Genomic DNA, 18,215 nt, shown 5'->3' with positions numbered 1-18,215 from the left:
TGTTATGTGGCATGCAGAGTAACCATTCAGCTACCAAAAAGATTTAGGACTTTGACGGGAAAACTTCCAGTGACTGAAAGATAATGTGCTTCGGAGAAACAGTTTCCTTTTAAATCGATGCATTTCAATCAAAGAAATATCAAGGCAGGGATCATCCATTACATGAAACAATCAGTTATAAATCTCTTTTACATATTCATGCCATTAAAATGGCAATATCAGATGAAACATGAAGTAAACATGAACCACTGTAGCATAGTATGCCACACTGTGTGACACATAAAACAAACAAGAGTAAAAAAAAATTAAAAAAAAAAAGGAAAATAATTCTCTCTTGTGATCCCTCCATTAAAATATAATTATAAAGAAGATGGACAGGACGTTTCGCCTTCATCCTTTAGTCTGCAGAAACGAAGACTCAAACTTCTTCATGACTCTGTGCTCTTGGAAGATTTCTTTTTCTGTGAAGAAAAAAAGGTTGAATTCAAAAAGATCTGAGCAACTGATGAATTATGTATTATTGCTCAAACTAATAACTTGTAATTCAGCTTTGTCAATAATTGGTGAAGAGTACAGTACTGTGTTACCTTTTTGTGTGGGGTGTCAGTGGCAGGTATTTGGAGGGTTTGTGTTTCTGCAGCATCTTCAACAAAGACTGCAGGAGTTTCTGGGAGCTCAGCTGTTTTCAACTTGCTTTTCTCTGACAGATTCACAAGTAGAAACATGAATACAAATTTGCAACAACAACAAAAAAAAAAAAGCAAAAGTGCAACTTATGCCAAGTTCACACTACATGTCTGCAGCCATGATATTCTACTCGTTGGCAGATTTTGGAGCTTTCTCAACAAGTCCTCGAGATTAGAGGCAAATCAGCACTCGAGTGCCAACACTGTCTCTTGAAAAATAACATTCCTTTTCTATGGGAAATGTTTTTTCTCCAAGATTTGGTTAGGTTTAGGCACCAAAACTACTTGGTTATGTTTGGTAAAAGATCCTGCCTTGGGTTAAAATAAATACATCTGTTAAATAACTTTGTTATTCACGTGGTAAGGTTAAATTGAGTAGGTTTTTTTATGCAAATAACTCAACGTTGGCATCTGGTTTCACACCGGAGGTGAACAGCAGTCTTCATTTGAGCCATCTATCAACCCAAAGCTCCTTAATGCACTGACATTCAGGTAATTTGATTTGAAACATTTTTTTGATACATCAAGAAAAACGTAATCCAGAAGTAATTATGTTCCCCTTAAACAAAATTGACTTGAATGCAATTATAGAGACTGTATCCCAAATTGGACACATCTGCAATGCCGCACTTTCTATTGTTTTCATGGTCATTTCGAATAAGATCGCCACCACCAATGTAGGAGTAATTAATTTATACATATTTAACAATCTACATGTGAAATTTCATTTATGCACATGGAGATTTGCATGTCTAATTACAATACGAAAGTAAATCTGACAAGAGAAAACTGTAAAAACGCTTGGGCGACACTTAAAAGTACATGTATTGCACTGTATTTTTACTGTACTGTATTTTATTGTGAAGGACAGAAGTGCGGTTCCGGTGTGTTGATAACAGTGTTATTTATTTGCCTTACCTAGAAACATCCAATTGAAAAACTCAGCAGCCCCCACTGTTTTACAGCGAGTGTCCGATTTGGGATACAGTTAGCACACGGCTAATTCACTGGCGCTAGCGTCCTTTTGCCGACTCTGGTAAACCTGAGCCTAACGTACATGGTTAAAACAATATACGGTTCGAAAGATAAGAAGTTAGACTTTAGTTTCACACCACTTAATTAATTGGAAGCATAACATGATCATTTATATTTAATAGTTAATCTGAAATTTTGATAGAATCTTAGCCGAACGGTATCCGATTTGGGATACAGTTACGTTAAGTCTTACTGGAATGCAATTTTTACAAGACCGGCGCTGTGTGTGAACTGTTCAAAGCTGAGACACGGATACAAGGTGCATCATAGACACATTCTAGATATCTAGCAGGCTAAGTACGCAAGTGTTTCCATGACAAAACATAGTTTTGAGAGCAGACATGAGCAGACAGACATGTAGTGGTAAATCCTCAACGACTTCAAGAGTCAAGATTGACAGACAGCAAATTATAAAGTGTGACCAGTACATCAATCTGACAGCTTTGAAAGTTGTAGTGTGAACCGAACATTATCTACTCACTTTTCTTCTTCTCTGATGGAGGACTTGGTGTATCGGGGTCAGGTGGAGGTAGTGGCTCTGTGTCATTATTTTCCAATGATGATTTCTTTTTCTTTTTCTTCTTCACTTCAGTAATCTGCTCCGTCTTTTCATCTGTGTCGCTGCTTTTTGATTTCCCCGTCGTCTCATTTTCTTCAACTATCTGCTCAGACGGTTCACCATCATCAGATTTGTGCTTTTTTTTCTTTTTCTTTTCTTCAACTATATCCTCCGAATTTTCTTCTTCAGATTTCTCCTTTTTCTTCTTCTTTGCCTTCTTTTCTTTAACTATCTGCTCTGAATTTTCTTCTTCGTTAGCAATCTCCTTCCTCTTCTTCTTTTCTTTCTTCTCTTCAGTGATTTGTTCTGAATGTTCTACGTCTTCTACTATTTGCTTTTCCTCACTACCTGCTGAATTTTCCTGATCAGTTTTCTCCTTTTTCTTCTTCTTGGATTTCTTTACTTGCACTACTGGCTCTGAAACGTCCTCATTATCAACATCCACAGTTTTGTTCTCCTTTATTATTTCTTCTTCTGTGTTATTTATTTTGCCTTCTCCCTTGTTTCCCTTTTCCTTTTTCTTCTTCTTCTTCTCTACAGATTTATCAGCAAAATCTTGCTCTGGGACTTCAGTCTTCATTTCAGTGTCTTTGTCTTTTTTATCTCCACCAGTGTCATTTGTAATCTCTTCCACCTTGTTATCAGTCATCTCCTTCTTTTTCTTCTTCTTCTTGGGCTCAGACATTGTCTCATCAGTTTTTTCTTCAGTGGGAGTCACATCTTTCTTTCCTTCCTTCTTAGGTGTCTGTGTTGACGGGGACAGGGTGGATGTTGCTGGCGTGTCCTCTACAGCGTTGGTGTTTTGGCTCGGGGGGGCAGTGGAGGTCACAGTCTTTTTTGACCTGCTCTTCTTGGGCGTACTAATCTTTGTCTGTGTTTCTCTCAGGGCTGTCTCCTCCACCTTTTCATTATTTCCAGGTGTCCCGTTACTCTCTTGAACGGGAGCGCTGGTTTTTGGAGGAGGCTTGGCCCTGGGTTTCCTCACTCTCTTTTTCACAGGTGGGGGTGCAGACAAGTCCAGAGCATTGATGGTGTCCATCTTGGCTACATCAGCCTCTGTGGACGGAGTAAACACGGCGAAGATATTGAACAAACACGGCTAGGTGGCACAAATGCTCAAAAGAAAAAACATCAATAGCAGCCTTACAGCTAATGTCCACAGCTCTGTGTATGAAATCACTGTTTCCCATGGTGAGGTGCTGTCCTGTCTGGTGGTTGTCTTTCTTCCTTTAAGTGAAAAGACTCAGCTCTCCCTGTCCTTTCATCTTCCACCATGTCCTGCATTTTCCAAACCTCTAAACTTTCTCCTCCTCTCCTCCCTTCTGTCTGTCTGTCTGTCTCTTTCCAATGTGAAAAACACACATTTTCCCTCTCACCTGGAATATCTGACCACCTGCGCTGTTTCAGTGCTTGGTCTTTGAAGATTTGAAGTACCAGGAAATAATTACTGAAACCTGGGATAATCCCTTATCACATCACTTTATGTGTTTGCACAAAAAATAATGCCTTCAATGAGTCTTTTTCACATACGCACAGACACAAACCTACCTGTCATCTGCAGGACCAGTTTCTTCCATTTATCTACGTCCAGACTGCTGTCAGAGTCTGAATCATCTCCTCCAGCAGCCACAGTCTTGTCATTTGTTTGGATCTTTGACTTTTTAGCCTTGATGACATTTTCTTCAGATTTACCTTCACCTTTTTTCCTTTTCGCTGGCGCAGACTACAAGAAAAGAAAAGACAGAACAGCCTCCTTAGAAGTTAAAGAACATACATTTCAAACTAGTTCTCAAACCAGTGGCCTAAATGTTGCATTATAAGCAAAATAAGCAATAAGCAAAATACAAACTCACCTTCTTTTTCTGTGTTTCTGCTTTGTTTGCAGGCTTGTCTTTCTTTTTTTTTGCAGTGGCTGGACATAAAAAAAAAAAGTTAAAAAAATGTAAGGTGACAAAAGAACGAGACAATTATTTCTTACTTTTTGTGAAATTGGAAAACCTCTTTCAATCACACCAGCAGTTTGTTATAAATGTTGTTAAGGCGACAGAGGTTGATAAGTGGCTAAGAGGTGCTGCTGCCTTTTTTTATTTCACAGAATATCTCTTCCCTCACTGCAGGTGTAGACCACAAACATGTCATATCAAAGCTGCGCTTGCATGACAACAACACTAAAGCAGCTTTATTTGTCTTGTCTGTGAAGTGTCTGGCAGTAAATGTACAGTGAATCTGTTTGAAACGTGATCCTGCACAGAGTCCGTGCAGACAGCTGCAGAAATTGAAATGAGAGCACATCTGTTGTGTGAGAAGTGCAAGTCCGCTACACTTGTGTCTTAGACACAGGGTTAAAAAAGTGTTTATATTGAAGAAAATACGAAGTCATCAAACAAGTTGTAGCCTGGCTAACTTCTGAACAGCCACCCACATCTCCCAAATAGCATGTAGAACAACTTCATTGTTAGATGGACACATTTTGTCTTGTGGTCTTTATCTGGATCTCCATTTAATTTAAGTTTTAATTAAAAAAATGGCATACCCTTAGCTGGACTCTTTCCTTGTTCTTTAGCATTGGAGCGCTTGGCCGGGGTCCGCTTGTTTTTCTTTTTTGAGTCACTGATGGGAATAGAAGTAATATTAAGTACACACATCATCACTACCAACAAAGTCAAATAAGACTGGGATTGATAGGATTGATTCCTGCAAACATCTAAGAAATCCTACTCACTTTAACCATGAATTGTAGATGTCCAATAATGAGGAAGATGCGTTTTCCTCCTCCTGCAGAAGAACAACAAAATCAAGCCGTCAAACCATGCAATGACTGGGCAGCTGACTAGGTATAATTTATAATAGTATAAAGTTCTGATGTTGTTATCTTAACAAGCAAGAGAGCTCTCTTTGAGTCATTCCCATATGACCCATAGACCCTTTTAGAACACATATTTAGACCCTTTTAGAACACATATTTGGCCTATAATAACAGGAGAAGCAAATTAAACTAATGACATTATTGATGCCTCCAATCAAGCAATTATTGTTAAGGAATTCAGTAATAAGTAAATATATTACTGACAACCTGAATTTGCTCTTGGTTTACTTTTAACTGTATATTGATTTGAAGCACCTGTTATACACTTACCATTTGTTTTTTTTCCACTATTGTAATTGCTGAAAAAATACATGGCTTAGGCCATAGTCAGGTCTCTTTACAGGCCATAATATTTTATTTTAGATCAAAGTATATATATAAAATGTCTATTTTACATATTTTTCTAAATCTTTGCTACTGGGATGTGGAAAAAACACCAGCCGAACTGTAACAGCAGTAATTATACCATTTGGACAACAGTTTAAGTTGTGATCCTTCCAAATAGCATACTTTTTCTGTTTGGATTTAGTACGTAGTGCAGCTGCCATAGCTCTAAAACCACTGCAAAGAGTAGTCACTATCTTATGACGTGTAATAAGTGTGTGACAAAATAGCTTTAGAGTCTGTAATCAGCAGAAGTTGGTAGTTTAAAAGTAACGTTAGTCTGCTAATACAAGGAATAGGTAGGAAGGTAAAAGATGAATGAGACGGTTTCACTTTTCAAAAGCGAAACATTGTTGCAGAAATGTAACAGTAGGTTACATTAGCTGAGTTAGTGTGTATCTGTGTGTGTGTGTGTGTGTTGTCGACCTGTGGGCTGTGCCTCTGTAGCTCATCTGCAGCTGAGTGGAAACCATGCTCTTTCAAATGGCGGTAGATCAGCTGCGTCAGCTCGTGCTTTGATGCGTTCACTGACATGTTCGACACACTAAGACAAATAAAAACGCAAAAGTAACGACTAAATTAAAAGCATTTTCACTTTAAAACTGACCACACACACTTCCCAGTCAATACTTCGACACCGAAACACGCATGTTACCACGTTGAACTGTGAACTCAAGATGTGTTTCCCTTTCCTGCTGCAAGGCACCATGGGAGATGTAGTCCTTTTGCGACAGCCTCCATTCAGCCATAACACACTGTCAGCGGTCCATGCAAAATATTTATATTGCAAATAAAGCCTTCCCTTGCTAATATAAATCATCCCATTTAGTTATTTTGTGGGGAAGTCTGTTCAGGGTCCTTTGCAGTTTCTGTTTGGATTCTTTAATGCTGTCTGAACGCACAGTCTGTTGTTTCACCTATATTTGCTTTTTTTAAAGCAGAATATCACAGTGGCCCCAGTATATTGAACCATTCACATCAACTGACAAAGACCCCTTTCTTTTTTAATTTCTTTTTCTTTCTTACTGCTTGTTACTTTCCTTTGATTTCAGGTTTCCTGTCCCAGGAAAGAAACCTGTGAAAAGACAAGCCACTCCCTGAAAGCAGTCAAGGTCTGTATGATTTGGAATTGCTCTAAACCTCAATGTAATTTTCCCTAAGGGGGAATCAGCTTTACTGGAAGAGATCATATTAGTGATCGGATATGTCTTTCTGGCAGCATGAAGGCTTCCTGAAGCAGCTGTCTCAAGGACACTTTATGGTTTCAGGTAGTTCTACATTATTGATAATGTTGACATACTCCGGCTCTAGAAAGTCTAGACAAGGAAAGGATGGATGTCAATAATTCTAATTTGTGTTCATTTTGATTTACAATTATTTCAATTCAAACAATATTCCAGGTTTCAGAAACGTTTAGTTGAGCCAATTTGTTCCAAGAACTTTTACAAAACAATCTTCCAAATGCTCTTGCCCATGGTGGTCAGGGGAACACTACCGCTTTCGTCCACAGGGGGCGCCAAGGTTGCTTTGTGTAAAAGTACAAATGTATTATGAAGAGATTAAGCACACACCTAAGGTGAGAAATAAAACGCTGAGGGCCCAACATAGACCACTGGCTCATACTTAAGGAAATACCACCAACAGTATCCTGTAAATCTTAAAATAAACTACCTCCTCTTGTCTATTCTGGCTGTTATGTCTTGTTCCTCTCGGTTTCTTGACTCAGCTCTCTTCTCAAATCTTTTCATGTTGGAAAAACATCCTTCACCTCTGAGCCAGCCGATCCAAACTATTGAGTCAAACTGACAAATCAGAAATGTTTCAAAAGCTGCCAGGAAGCTCAATCTCCTGTTGATCGAGTGTATTTGGATAAAAGCGTGACTTCTTTCAGCTGGTTGGTTTGAGAAAGAAACTAAAGGTGTCTGGGCAGTGGATCTGAGAGCGCTGGTGGTGAGAACTTGGGTCAAACTGGAGGAGAGTATTGGGTAAGCAGAGGGTCAGCAGGAGCAAACGGCTGAAAGGGTCCCATTCATGGAGCAAAACCAGGAAAGGAAAGCAGTGTATTCCAAAGTCAGTGCTCAGTGGGTCTCACCAAGCTTGATTTCACCATCTCCCGCAAACCCTCTCCCCTAAACACACACTCCACACACGCACACACACACCACATGTTTGGCAAAGTGACCTGGTTATGAGGCTGACTCAGCTCCCATTCGTATTGATGGGACAGACCACCAACGTTTTATGGAAGAATAACAATTTGTAAATGGGAAATGTAATATTTCCTCGGCCCACTTTCTCTCTAAATGTCAAAATATATTGAACTGATACCTGTTAAATAGCTTTTAAGAGAGTGGGGTTAAGTAATCAGAGAGACAGAAAAGGCAGAAAAACGTAACATCTCTAAACACAAGAAAAAAGAGGCAGGGCATTGCGAAGCATGCTTTGATGACATGTCGCAGGAAAATGACTGGAATATTTGTACAGGTTTCCCTCGTAAATGGCACTCTGTTTCACAGGAAATAAATCTACTCTACATTCCACACGTTTAGCAGCTCATGTCTGCGCTCACTCTGCACGTAATTACCTAAAACTGCAGCCGGTGAGATTTGTTATTACTGGGGACCTTTAATGTGTTACAATCTGTCTTTTGGTAAAAAAAAACAACTTTTTATGTAGAACAACTCAATATGTATCAATATCTCGCCCCTTAAATTTATGATTGATTGGTTCGTTAATTAAAAAAGCAAGAAGAACCCTTTGAGGTAATTTAAAATACACCTTCACACAAAGTCCCATAGTTATTGATCATTAAGTCCCTTTCAGATGTCCGTCCATGTTGCTTCAGGGTCATAATGAAGTTTTGTGTCTGGCCTTCCTGCCCAGGTGCTGCTGCAGATCCACAAGAGCCAAATCAAACACACCTTCAGTCTGGGACTGAGGCCAGCGCTGGAGCTGTGCACGGCCACCTCACCTGTGTGTTAAAACTATCAGAGAGAGAGAGAGAGAATACAGCTGAATGTTAGTCATACTGATCGAAACCACTCTGTTTTTTCTCACCATGTAAATTGTTTCTTGCACATCAGATCTACTGATTGCTGCGGCTTTTGAAGCCGACATGATAAACCACATCTACTGACAGAGCGTGCCTAACCCACAGACGTTGAACTTAACTTAGTTGTTACTTAACTGGGCTGTTATTAGCATATAGTTGACTTTTTATCTTTGAAAAGACAGAACGATTAACTGCATTTTTTGTAGAACAATTCAGTCTGATTTATTGAGTTCTGTTGTATGATATAAATGTTAATATCATGTAAATATAGGTTTATAATATCTTCGAAAAGCCCACTGCCATTAAACAACAAAGAAGAAGAAGAAGAAGAAGAAGAAGCTGTGGCTTTGACCAGCTGTGACTCGGCAGATTTTATCAGCGATGTTGTGTTTCTTCCTGCTATTAAAATGGTAAGTACACCATCTTTCAATTTTTAATCAGATTGAATAATTAATAAGTAATAAAAAAATTACATAGAGGCTATATAACAATTTCCATATAAACTTTACTGGGAAATTCACCAGTTAGCGTTCGCTAGTGTAAGCTTAACGTCAACGTCTTTTAAGGTGACGGTTATTTTAACGTTGGCTAACTACGGCATTTTTGCTGGCCACTAATTTTAATTATGTTCTCCTAGGTCTCTAGGTCAACGTCAGCCTCCTGTTTCCCTTGGCAAACTCTCTCACAAATTCGTCCATGTCCAGCTTGTTTGTAAGGGACTTTTCATGGGCCAAGATAACCAGGTTCCTCTTTCTGTGATGCAGCATAGTTCTGCGAAAGGGGGTTAAGACACGGGACAGTGTAGAGAAAGAGCTCTCACATGCAGCTGAAGACACCCCAATGACCAGTGCTGTAATGTACAACTTGTACAGCGAGGGAAATGCTGCCTTGTAGTGCTGTAGGGTTTTGCAGACAGTAGATAGATCTGGTTCATTGGGGCATTCCTTTAGCAACATGGGCTTTACCACCAGGATTTCATTTTTCAGACATCCTGCATCAGTGCCAGCCAGCTCAACCAAAGGATGCAACAGAGCTCCGTGGAGGAATGTGTCAGATGTAGGCACAAGGCTGGACGTGGCCTTCATCAGCTCCAAATTCTTCTGGCAGAATCTTGTCTCCAACTCGGTAATTGCCCGGGCCAGAATGTTTAGCAGAGGTCTTTTAAGTGACTGATGGGGGGGGACACTGTCATCTCTGTCTGTGTGGCCCACTGTTGTAATTACAACACTGTCACTGAGGTGCCTATTCATTGTTCTCCTTCTCTTTGCAGGAACGTCATCCCCAGCTGCTGTGTCATCTCCCTCTCCCCACTCATCACTGTGATCCCTCATGGCCCTCAAAGAATCCAGTGCTGTACCAACCATGTTTGAGGCTCTGCACATATCCACAGACTGAGACTGTAGTATGGCATTTGCTGGTTTCAGTAGACCAAGCACTTGCACCAGAAACTTGCCAATTTCAAAGAAGTGCTGCCTCTTAATCTGACAGAGCAGGCCTGATGCTTCAGTGCACAGATCCACTGCAGCATCATCATCCTTTGCCACCTCAGACAGAACAGTGATTATTTGATCTTCATTCTCAGTTATGCATCTTGTCACCTCATAGTGGCTAGTCCATCGGATTTGAATTAGCCTCCTAAGATTAGGAGCATCATATTTTCTAGTGATGTAGTGGTGCTGAAAAAAGTTGTACAAGGAAGAAGACAGATCAAAAAATCTTTTAGTACATTGTTCGCTCTGCTTGGCATGCACAACTACCAGGTGCAGTTGGTGGTTGTAGCAGTGAATGTAGGGTATATACTTTCCCAGCTTCTGTTGGAGCAGAGCTTGAACACCTCCTCTCACCCCACTCATCACTGAAGCCCCATCATAACACTGGCTCAGAATGTTGTCAGCACTGTAACCAGCATCAGAGAGGCACTTCAGGATCTCAGAGGTTATGTACTGTGCATCTAGTTGGTCGAGGTCAAGCAACCCAATGAGATGCTCCTCGGGTAGGGAAGCACTGACAAACCTTATCATAACTGATAGGTTTTCTACATTACACCTGTCCCTGCTCCCATCACTCTTGAGGCAAAACCCCACAGCATCAGCATTTTCATATTTTTTTTTTATCTCTCCGAGCACCATGTTTGCCAGTGTTTCAATTATTTCATTTTGTATGTGATTTGATGTATATGATGCATTCCTTGGGATACCCTTGGCGATGCTGGCTAGTTTTTCATCTTTCTCAAGGGTATATTCCATTAACTTAAGAAAAAGCCCAGAAGCAATATCATCATCATCATGACCAGAAGCATCACGCCTGTGTTCCGTTGTTCCGCGTAGACCCAACTCATTGACACAGAGGAACTTTACAGCGTTGCCCACACTCTTGACATAGTACCGGTTTTTCTCTACCTGTGTCTTGCCAACCAATAATGTGTCAACATTCCCCCCAGTAGCCTCTCTCTTCTGGTGCTCAGCCCAGAGAGTAGAAGCATGCACATGGTTGTGGGAGGACACATGCCTCTGCAGCCCTTTGTCACTTTCCAGTGCAACTTTCCAGTTGTTGAAACCAGTCAGAGTGAACACAACATCCCTCTCATTCACAGTACTGTATTTGCGACAGGGAAAGCAGAAACATGCATCCTGTTCAGCAGAGTATTCAAGCCATGGTCGTGTGCGGTACCAGGCAGGATTGAACGACCTCAGTTTTTTGCTAAATGCACGTTTTGGGTAGCTACTTAATAATAGCTGGGATGGTGCAATGGTGGTTAAGTCACTGGGTAAAATGGGAAGTTTGGGGTTAACTGTAAGAACACTTGGGAAAGGAGGAGGTAGAGTAGAAGTAGTGCTTGCTGGTGTTATGCTAGCTACTGTTGGAGTGATGCAGGCAGCAGGATCACTGCTAACGTTAGCTGATGTGCTGCTAGCTACAACACTGGTAGGGGTAGGTGCAGCACTAGCTGCTGAGGTGCTAGCTACAGCATCGCCACCATGATCTCCACTGGTAGGGGCAGGAGCATGTTTTTTAAAAGCTCTGAAAAATGGATGCATTGTATATGTAACCTCAGAATGATCAGCAGAATGGAATGCAAGCAATCTCTACACTAGTGTTGTATGTCACTTGTTTACAAGGCTGAGTCCCTGAGGAGAATGAGATACACGAGGCTGGGACAAGTCTGCTGAAAGTTTTGCAGGAGTGGTAAAGTGAAGATGCGATTGTAAGATAGCAGCCAGATTGCAGAAGTTGGGTGGGGGCGGGGTTTTCTTTAGGGGTCTGCACGCACAGATCATTTGTGCTCAGTCTGTGGCAGGGATGGACAGTGCTCTCTCCCCGTGCTGTGACACATGACAGGCCTGTGGGCCCACACACACTGATCTAGGATAATAGGCTACAGCTTAGCTACTAGAAGAATTTGGTTATATGGTTTTTTGGTTGTTGTTGTTGTTGACTGAACAAATAAAGATTTTCAAGAAAAATATTAATTCTTGTTTTTATTATGTTATTAGCAATTAACCCTTGTGTGCTGTTCGGGTCTGTGGGACCCGTTTTCACTTTTTATCAAAAGAAAGGTGATACGATTATTTATTTTTTCAAACTGAGACTCATTGGCCTTGGCTCATTTTCTGTGAAGAACATATATCAGAACACATTTTCAGTAACCACTCACCCTACACCCAGGCCTAATAATAGTGTAGAAATTGTAAGTCCTGTGGCCCTAAACTGTGTCCTCCTCCTCTCTGGGCCTGTTGTTTGTTTGTGTGTGTGTGTGTGTGTGTGTGTGTGTGCGTGCGTGCGTGCGTGTGCATGCCTGTCTGCATGTGTGTGTGTCAAAGCATCATTCAAGCACTTGCACCTGCACTCACATTCCCGCACATTTTTCCCGCTCTTCCTTGCATTACTTTTTTCCACATAGGCTACTCTATCCTAGCTGCAAATTTGGGCTGGGGCACAATAAATGGAGCTTTGCCAGTGACAACTGATACAATACAATTGCTCAAAATGGGCAAAAGATTCTCCGTACAGGAGGCCAGAGAAGCTTTTCATGATGATGTAGAGGAAGAGGATACAGAATATGAGGATCACATTTCTGAAAATTCAGAGTCGGACAGTGATTTTGAAGAAGATGATGAGATTTAGCATCAGCTAGTTGCAAAATGAAGACAAACCACAGGGCTAGCAACCCCGGCACCAAACAGTGAGCAGTGGTGAGCCCCAGTCAGCAGCTAGCAAGTGAAGAAATTTGGATGTCAAAAAATGGAATGGTCTTTTTGCCCAAGAAATGATCCACCATGCATGGCTTCCAATGTGATAAGAATGCAAAAACAGCCAACACAGATGGCAATTACTCGTGCAGGACATTTGACATGACCTGAAAGGGTTAAATCTCTAATATGACTAATATAAAATTGTAAATTTGTTGAATGTTTTCAACTCTCTTTTTTAAATTACATTTTTCTTAAAAAAATAAACAAAAACGAGTAGCACTTTAATACATAAATGTGATCTAACAAAGGTAAGGGGCAAATATTAATCATGTATGCTGTTTATATTGCTTGTAATTGGGATGAAGTAAACATCTGTAGAGTATTTTAACATAAAATTGTTTGATTGTGTTGAATTAAAAACCAAAAAATGCAGCGGGTCCACCAGACCCGCAAACACTGGCTGAGTAACAAAAATATGAACAGAACACAAGGGTTAAGTATGTCACTACACAAAACACTATGAACGAGTTTAACAGAGCTCCTTTGCTTCGCATTCGCAGTTTACTGCTGCAAGCTGCTATTAGAAACCTGACACTGGCTCATTTGCATACTGAAGGGTGATTGGAAGTTGGGCAGACAGCTATCCCTCACAGCGAGCCGGCAGCAGGCCGATACACTGAGCAGAGCGAAAAGGGGAGATGGAGCGGAGGCGAGAAACATGAAACAACTTGATATATTTTATATTTGAGGGGGCAAGCAAGATATTAAGACATTAAGAAGTGGAGCGGAGGAGAGAGGCATGAGATAATAAAAATATATGAAATATAATATATTTTGGGGGATTTAGTTTGAGGGGGCACAACATTTATTTGAGGGGGCCAGGCCCCCTCTTGCCCCTGCCTAGACCCGGCCCTGTTCGAAATCAAGTCAGTAAATCACAGTACCTGTATACTGGTGTGTAACCTTGGGACTTTCTGCAACTAGACAGCTAAAGTACAGGGTGATATATCAAGTGAAAGCACGCTGGTGATGAAATTGTCACAGCTAGCCTTAGCTACAGCAAACACTGAAAACACAGCGACAATGCAGTGGCAGTAATAATTACATTTTTCTTTGGCCCGGAGGTGTGTTTCTGTGGATCAGGCGGGGAGAAATTCCTTGTAACATAGGTCAACAGAAGTCAAACAAAGTTACAGGACTAATGATATTCTCTGGCCGCAATTTGCTGCTAAAAAGTTAAATAATACCTATAGAAAAACTCAGATTAGCTGCACTTCTCTGCAGAATCAATAACTGCAGCTCAGAACAACTGCAGCAGCTTACTGCACTTCACACCAGCTTGATGTGTTCTGTAAATTTTATCAGATGTTACAGATGTTATCTGTAAATAGAAAATACAACTTCCTCAAAATTCAGTTTCTAGTGCGTGGCAGTGCCCCCCCTCCCCAACTAGATCTTCAACAAGGATGTGACACCAGTCTAAGTCAGATTATTTGCTCATCCTTTGCGACTCAAACTGTACCAAACTGATACATTTTGTAAATATACACTCTCATTTTGAATTGGATTAATTCTGTTTTGTTACCACTCTATTGGACCTGCACTTGTAGGTATTTTGTGGGTAAAATAATTAACCTTGAAAGGCATACAATGAAGGCATTACAATGTTCTCTTGTGCAGTTTGCAAGCCAGCCTGAAAATTCTCAACATTTTCCTCTCAGCTTCTGTGCTTCTGTCCGCCTTTTAGGGTGACAGTCATTGACTCATTTGCCCTAAAGTTACCTCAGATTTGATGAACTGATGCTGAAAAAAGGATAACATGAAAAAGAGATGTTGAGCGAACTCTTGAAACAAAGGTACTTTTGTACATAGAAGAGGGGCGACAAGCTGAATACAGTCCTATTGAAGTGAAGGTTTTGGCTCGGGGTTGGCACACAGGAAGAAAGAAAACCTCCATGCAGTCTTACTCAGATTAGAAAATTGGGCAAAGAGGGGGAGTAATGTGCAGGTTTACTGGCAGGGCTAGGTTGATTAGAAAGAAGGTAGTGTTCATGGTGAAGGGGAGCAGCCGTATTCAGTAACAGCACCTCTTCCTTTAGCCAAAGCCAACATCTGTTTCAGCAGCAGCAGCAGCACCCCCAGTCTCTGCTTCCCTTTCAAGTCATTATTTTATTTCACGGTTCCCCATAAAAAGGCTTAGAAGCTGCTCGGAAAGTGACGTACAAGTGAGAACACTTAGTGAATGTGTGCATACGTGCTTCTGTGTGTTCGTTCGGAGATTAGGAGTTGATTAAACTTGGAGATAAAACACATAGTCTATACTTCTGTTGCTTTTTGTCTATTAAACTGACAGTAAGAAAACGATTCCACAGAAATAGGAAGCGTGAAAGGTTACAGAAAGCTACAAGTGCCTCGTTCCAAATTCATTCATGAGCCCCCACGAGCGCCATCTGAATGAAACCACACGTTGATTGTGTTTTATATGTCCACTTTCAATTAAGAAGTAGAGGGAAGGAAGGGCTGTTAAATACACAATGTTCCATGACTCTCTTGGATAAATGAAGAGTATTGCGCACAACAAACCAACTCACCACAGATGTTTACAACGCAATTTAACACAGACTTCAAGGTGGCTGTCACATCTTTAAATCTCCATTTAGTAGAGATTTATTTTCCGCTCAAATCTTACTCTGACGAACATCCTTTTGATATCTAGACATCTAGGGGAGCAGGAAGGAGTGATCAAGAAGATGAAGAGAATGAACTAAGATTCTGAGAATGTGATCTGCAGACTGAAACTTAAATTTCCAATGAGCCACAACTACTCAGCATGGCTGGTTTATGAAAAGCAACCTTCTTCCTCTTTTTCTACCTGACAAGACTTCTTACTGTGTTTAAATTGTGTTATTACTAGGCAGTGGCGGTTTACAAGAAGTATAATAGATTAACATATTTTTTATTCTTAGCTCATTTTTGACATTGAGCAGCAGCCTAAGAAAAGTTATGACAAACAAATAACTGAAAATAACCCCCAGAAACCAAATATGATGTTTATTCAACATGTAAGGGTCAATGAAAGACGAACCAGTGGTGTATTGTAAGGTGACTGTTTCTCAGAAATAACCATTTTCTTGGTTAATTCTGTATTTTGGCAATGTGACAGTTCAAAAAGGGATAAGCCAATGTGCAATTTAAGCTGTAATATATCTGCGGTATCAACCTATCAACACCTTTTCAGACTTTAAAGTGTGACGAGTTTGTGGGCACATGCTTGTGTTAATATTTGTGTGTGTGAGTCGCTGTGTGTTGGTATATGTGTGTTGTTTGTGTTTGTGTGGTGGTGTTGGTTGTGAGTGGAGTTGTTGTTGACCCGGTGAGCTGCTGCAGTTACACCCCTGACCAACAGAAAACAGATGAGTCACAGCTCATAAGTGTGGCTGCCCGAAGACCTGGAGACTCTTACTTTCCTGGCAACACACACACACACAGACACACACACACACACACACACACACACACACACAGGTCACACAGATATGTTCCCTTTCATGTTGTGACACTGCCACTCAGGAGCGTCCCTCTTGTCTGTCGACTATAGCAAGCTTTTGTTCGTACATTATAATAAATAACGCTAAGCCCTCGATTGCACAACATCTCTTTGCGGTGACCTGCAGCTGTCCAAGCTGTCCCTCTAGGAAAACTTCATAAGTAAACATGGGGCAGTAAACTTCAGGTGCACCTCAATCATTTTTTCTTCGCTCTCTTTCCTGTCTTGACCTGCCTTAAACTCAGATGCCTTTGCTGCTGCTGCTGCTGCTGCTGGGCAAACATCCCCCGGCCGCAGCTCCATGGCCTTTATGGGAGGCTCATACTTCCTTTGGCAGCCCGGCGACCCCCATGCCCACAAGTCTCTCCGTGACCAATATCAACATTTGCAAGGTGTGATGTTTTACCTTCCAGTGTGTTTTCATGTGCAGGCCATGTTTCACCCCAACGACCTTGAGCTATTCAACTGCTTCAATGTGTTAATCTGTCATATAATATAATACACTGTATATAATATATATTTATACATATACACACTCACCAGACACTTTATTAGGTACACCTGTTCAACTGCTTGTTAACGCAAATATCTTATCAGCCAATCGCATGGCAGAAACTCAATGCATTTAAGCATGTAGACATGGTGAAGACGACCTGCTGAAGGTCAAAGTGAGCATCAGAATGGGGAAAAAAGGTGATTTAAGTGACTTCGAACATGGCATGGTTGTTGGTGCCAGACGGGCTGGTCTGAGTATTTCACAAACTGCTGATCTACACAACCATCTGTCGGGTTTACAGGGAATGGTCAGACAAAGAGAAAATATCCAGTGAGCCTTGATGCCTTGTTGATGCCAGAGGTCAGAGGAGAATGGAGATCTCAAATAACCACTCGTTACAACCAAGGTCTGCAGAAGACCATCTGTGAATGCACAACACATCCAACCTTGAAGCAGATAGGCTACAGCAGCAGAAGACCACACCGCCACTTTATTAGGTACACCTTGCTAGCTAATAAAGTGGCTACCCGTCTGTATATGACAAATTGGGATTGAGAATGTGTGTGGAGGCAATCCCTACTCAGACTCTAAACTCTAAATATGATCTGAATGTTGTTTACATCACCTTTAAGATAAAATAAGCCATCTTATACTTTTGCCTCCATGTGGTACATGACCAGCTGTCTCATGAGTCCTGTGTTTGTTTGACCAATCTGTCCACTCTGTCTGACCTTCCTCCGTGGTCTTTGTCATGCTTTACAGTAAATTGCCTGACTTTCTCTTTTGCTCCCATCATAAATATTATGGCCACTAAAGTTTGTTGCCTAACAACAAACATTAAAATGGTCTTCCCTTGATCTACATATGTTCCTTTACAATTGGCATTAATTGTGCTGTGTTCCATGTCTCTCCACAAACGTCCTTGATTCCCTGTCAAAGTTAATCTGCAGCGTGATTAATGTCTACACGCTGTGGGGCAATCCGCTCACACAGGAGCTGTGGTTGAGGCTGTGCAGTCCTGCTGCTTTCTGTTGACCCGCTAGATGATTTGTAAAGTGGCTCTTTGAGGCCTGGTTGGAGATGTTATCAGAGTCTGGGAAGCATGCTCTGTCTCTCTCCTCGGGTCCGCAGCACTCATAAAACAGCAGGAATAATAAGAGAGTGTTTGTGAGTGCAGTGGAGTTGAGTGGGAACAGTGTCTGTGATTGTCTGTTGGGCCCCATTGGGCCCCGTCGCTGCCCAGAGCCTCAAATCTCCCCCACACACCGTGTTTTCCTGAGCAAGGGTCGTTCTGTGGAGTCTCTGTCATCCCACCATAAACCAGGTCAGATGGGAATTTTTTTTCTTGCTTTCTAGTAATTCGTAAAGGTGGCAGTGTGATTCACTAAAATCAAATT

The 18,215-nt window shown here is 41.2% G+C and overlaps 1 protein-coding gene across 1 annotated transcript; it reads right to left on the bottom strand.

Annotated features, from left to right (window-relative positions):
- Positions 1–89: 89 nt before the first annotated feature.
- On the bottom strand, positions 90–6,209 carry LOC131981875 (neurofilament heavy polypeptide-like). The gene is made up of 8 exons (XM_059346383.1): positions 5,957–6,209; positions 5,003–5,055; positions 4,814–4,890; positions 4,134–4,192; positions 3,829–4,003; positions 2,203–3,336; positions 588–700; positions 90–461 (listed from the first exon to the last, which is right to left on the bottom strand). The coding sequence occupies exons 1-8, from the start codon at positions 6,062–6,064 to the stop codon at positions 429–431; spliced, it is 1,752 nt and encodes a 583-aa protein (XP_059202366.1). The 5' UTR covers positions 6,065–6,209; the 3' UTR covers positions 90–428.
- Positions 6,210–18,215: the final 12,006 nt, after the last annotated feature.

Source organism: Centropristis striata, chromosome 12 (genome assembly GCF_030273125.1).
Source record: "Centropristis striata isolate RG_2023a ecotype Rhode Island chromosome 12, C.striata_1.0, whole genome shotgun sequence".
Classification (NCBI taxonomy): Eukaryota; Metazoa; Chordata; class Actinopteri; order Perciformes; family Serranidae; genus Centropristis; species Centropristis striata.
This window is presented reverse-complemented; position numbering and strand designations above follow the sequence as displayed.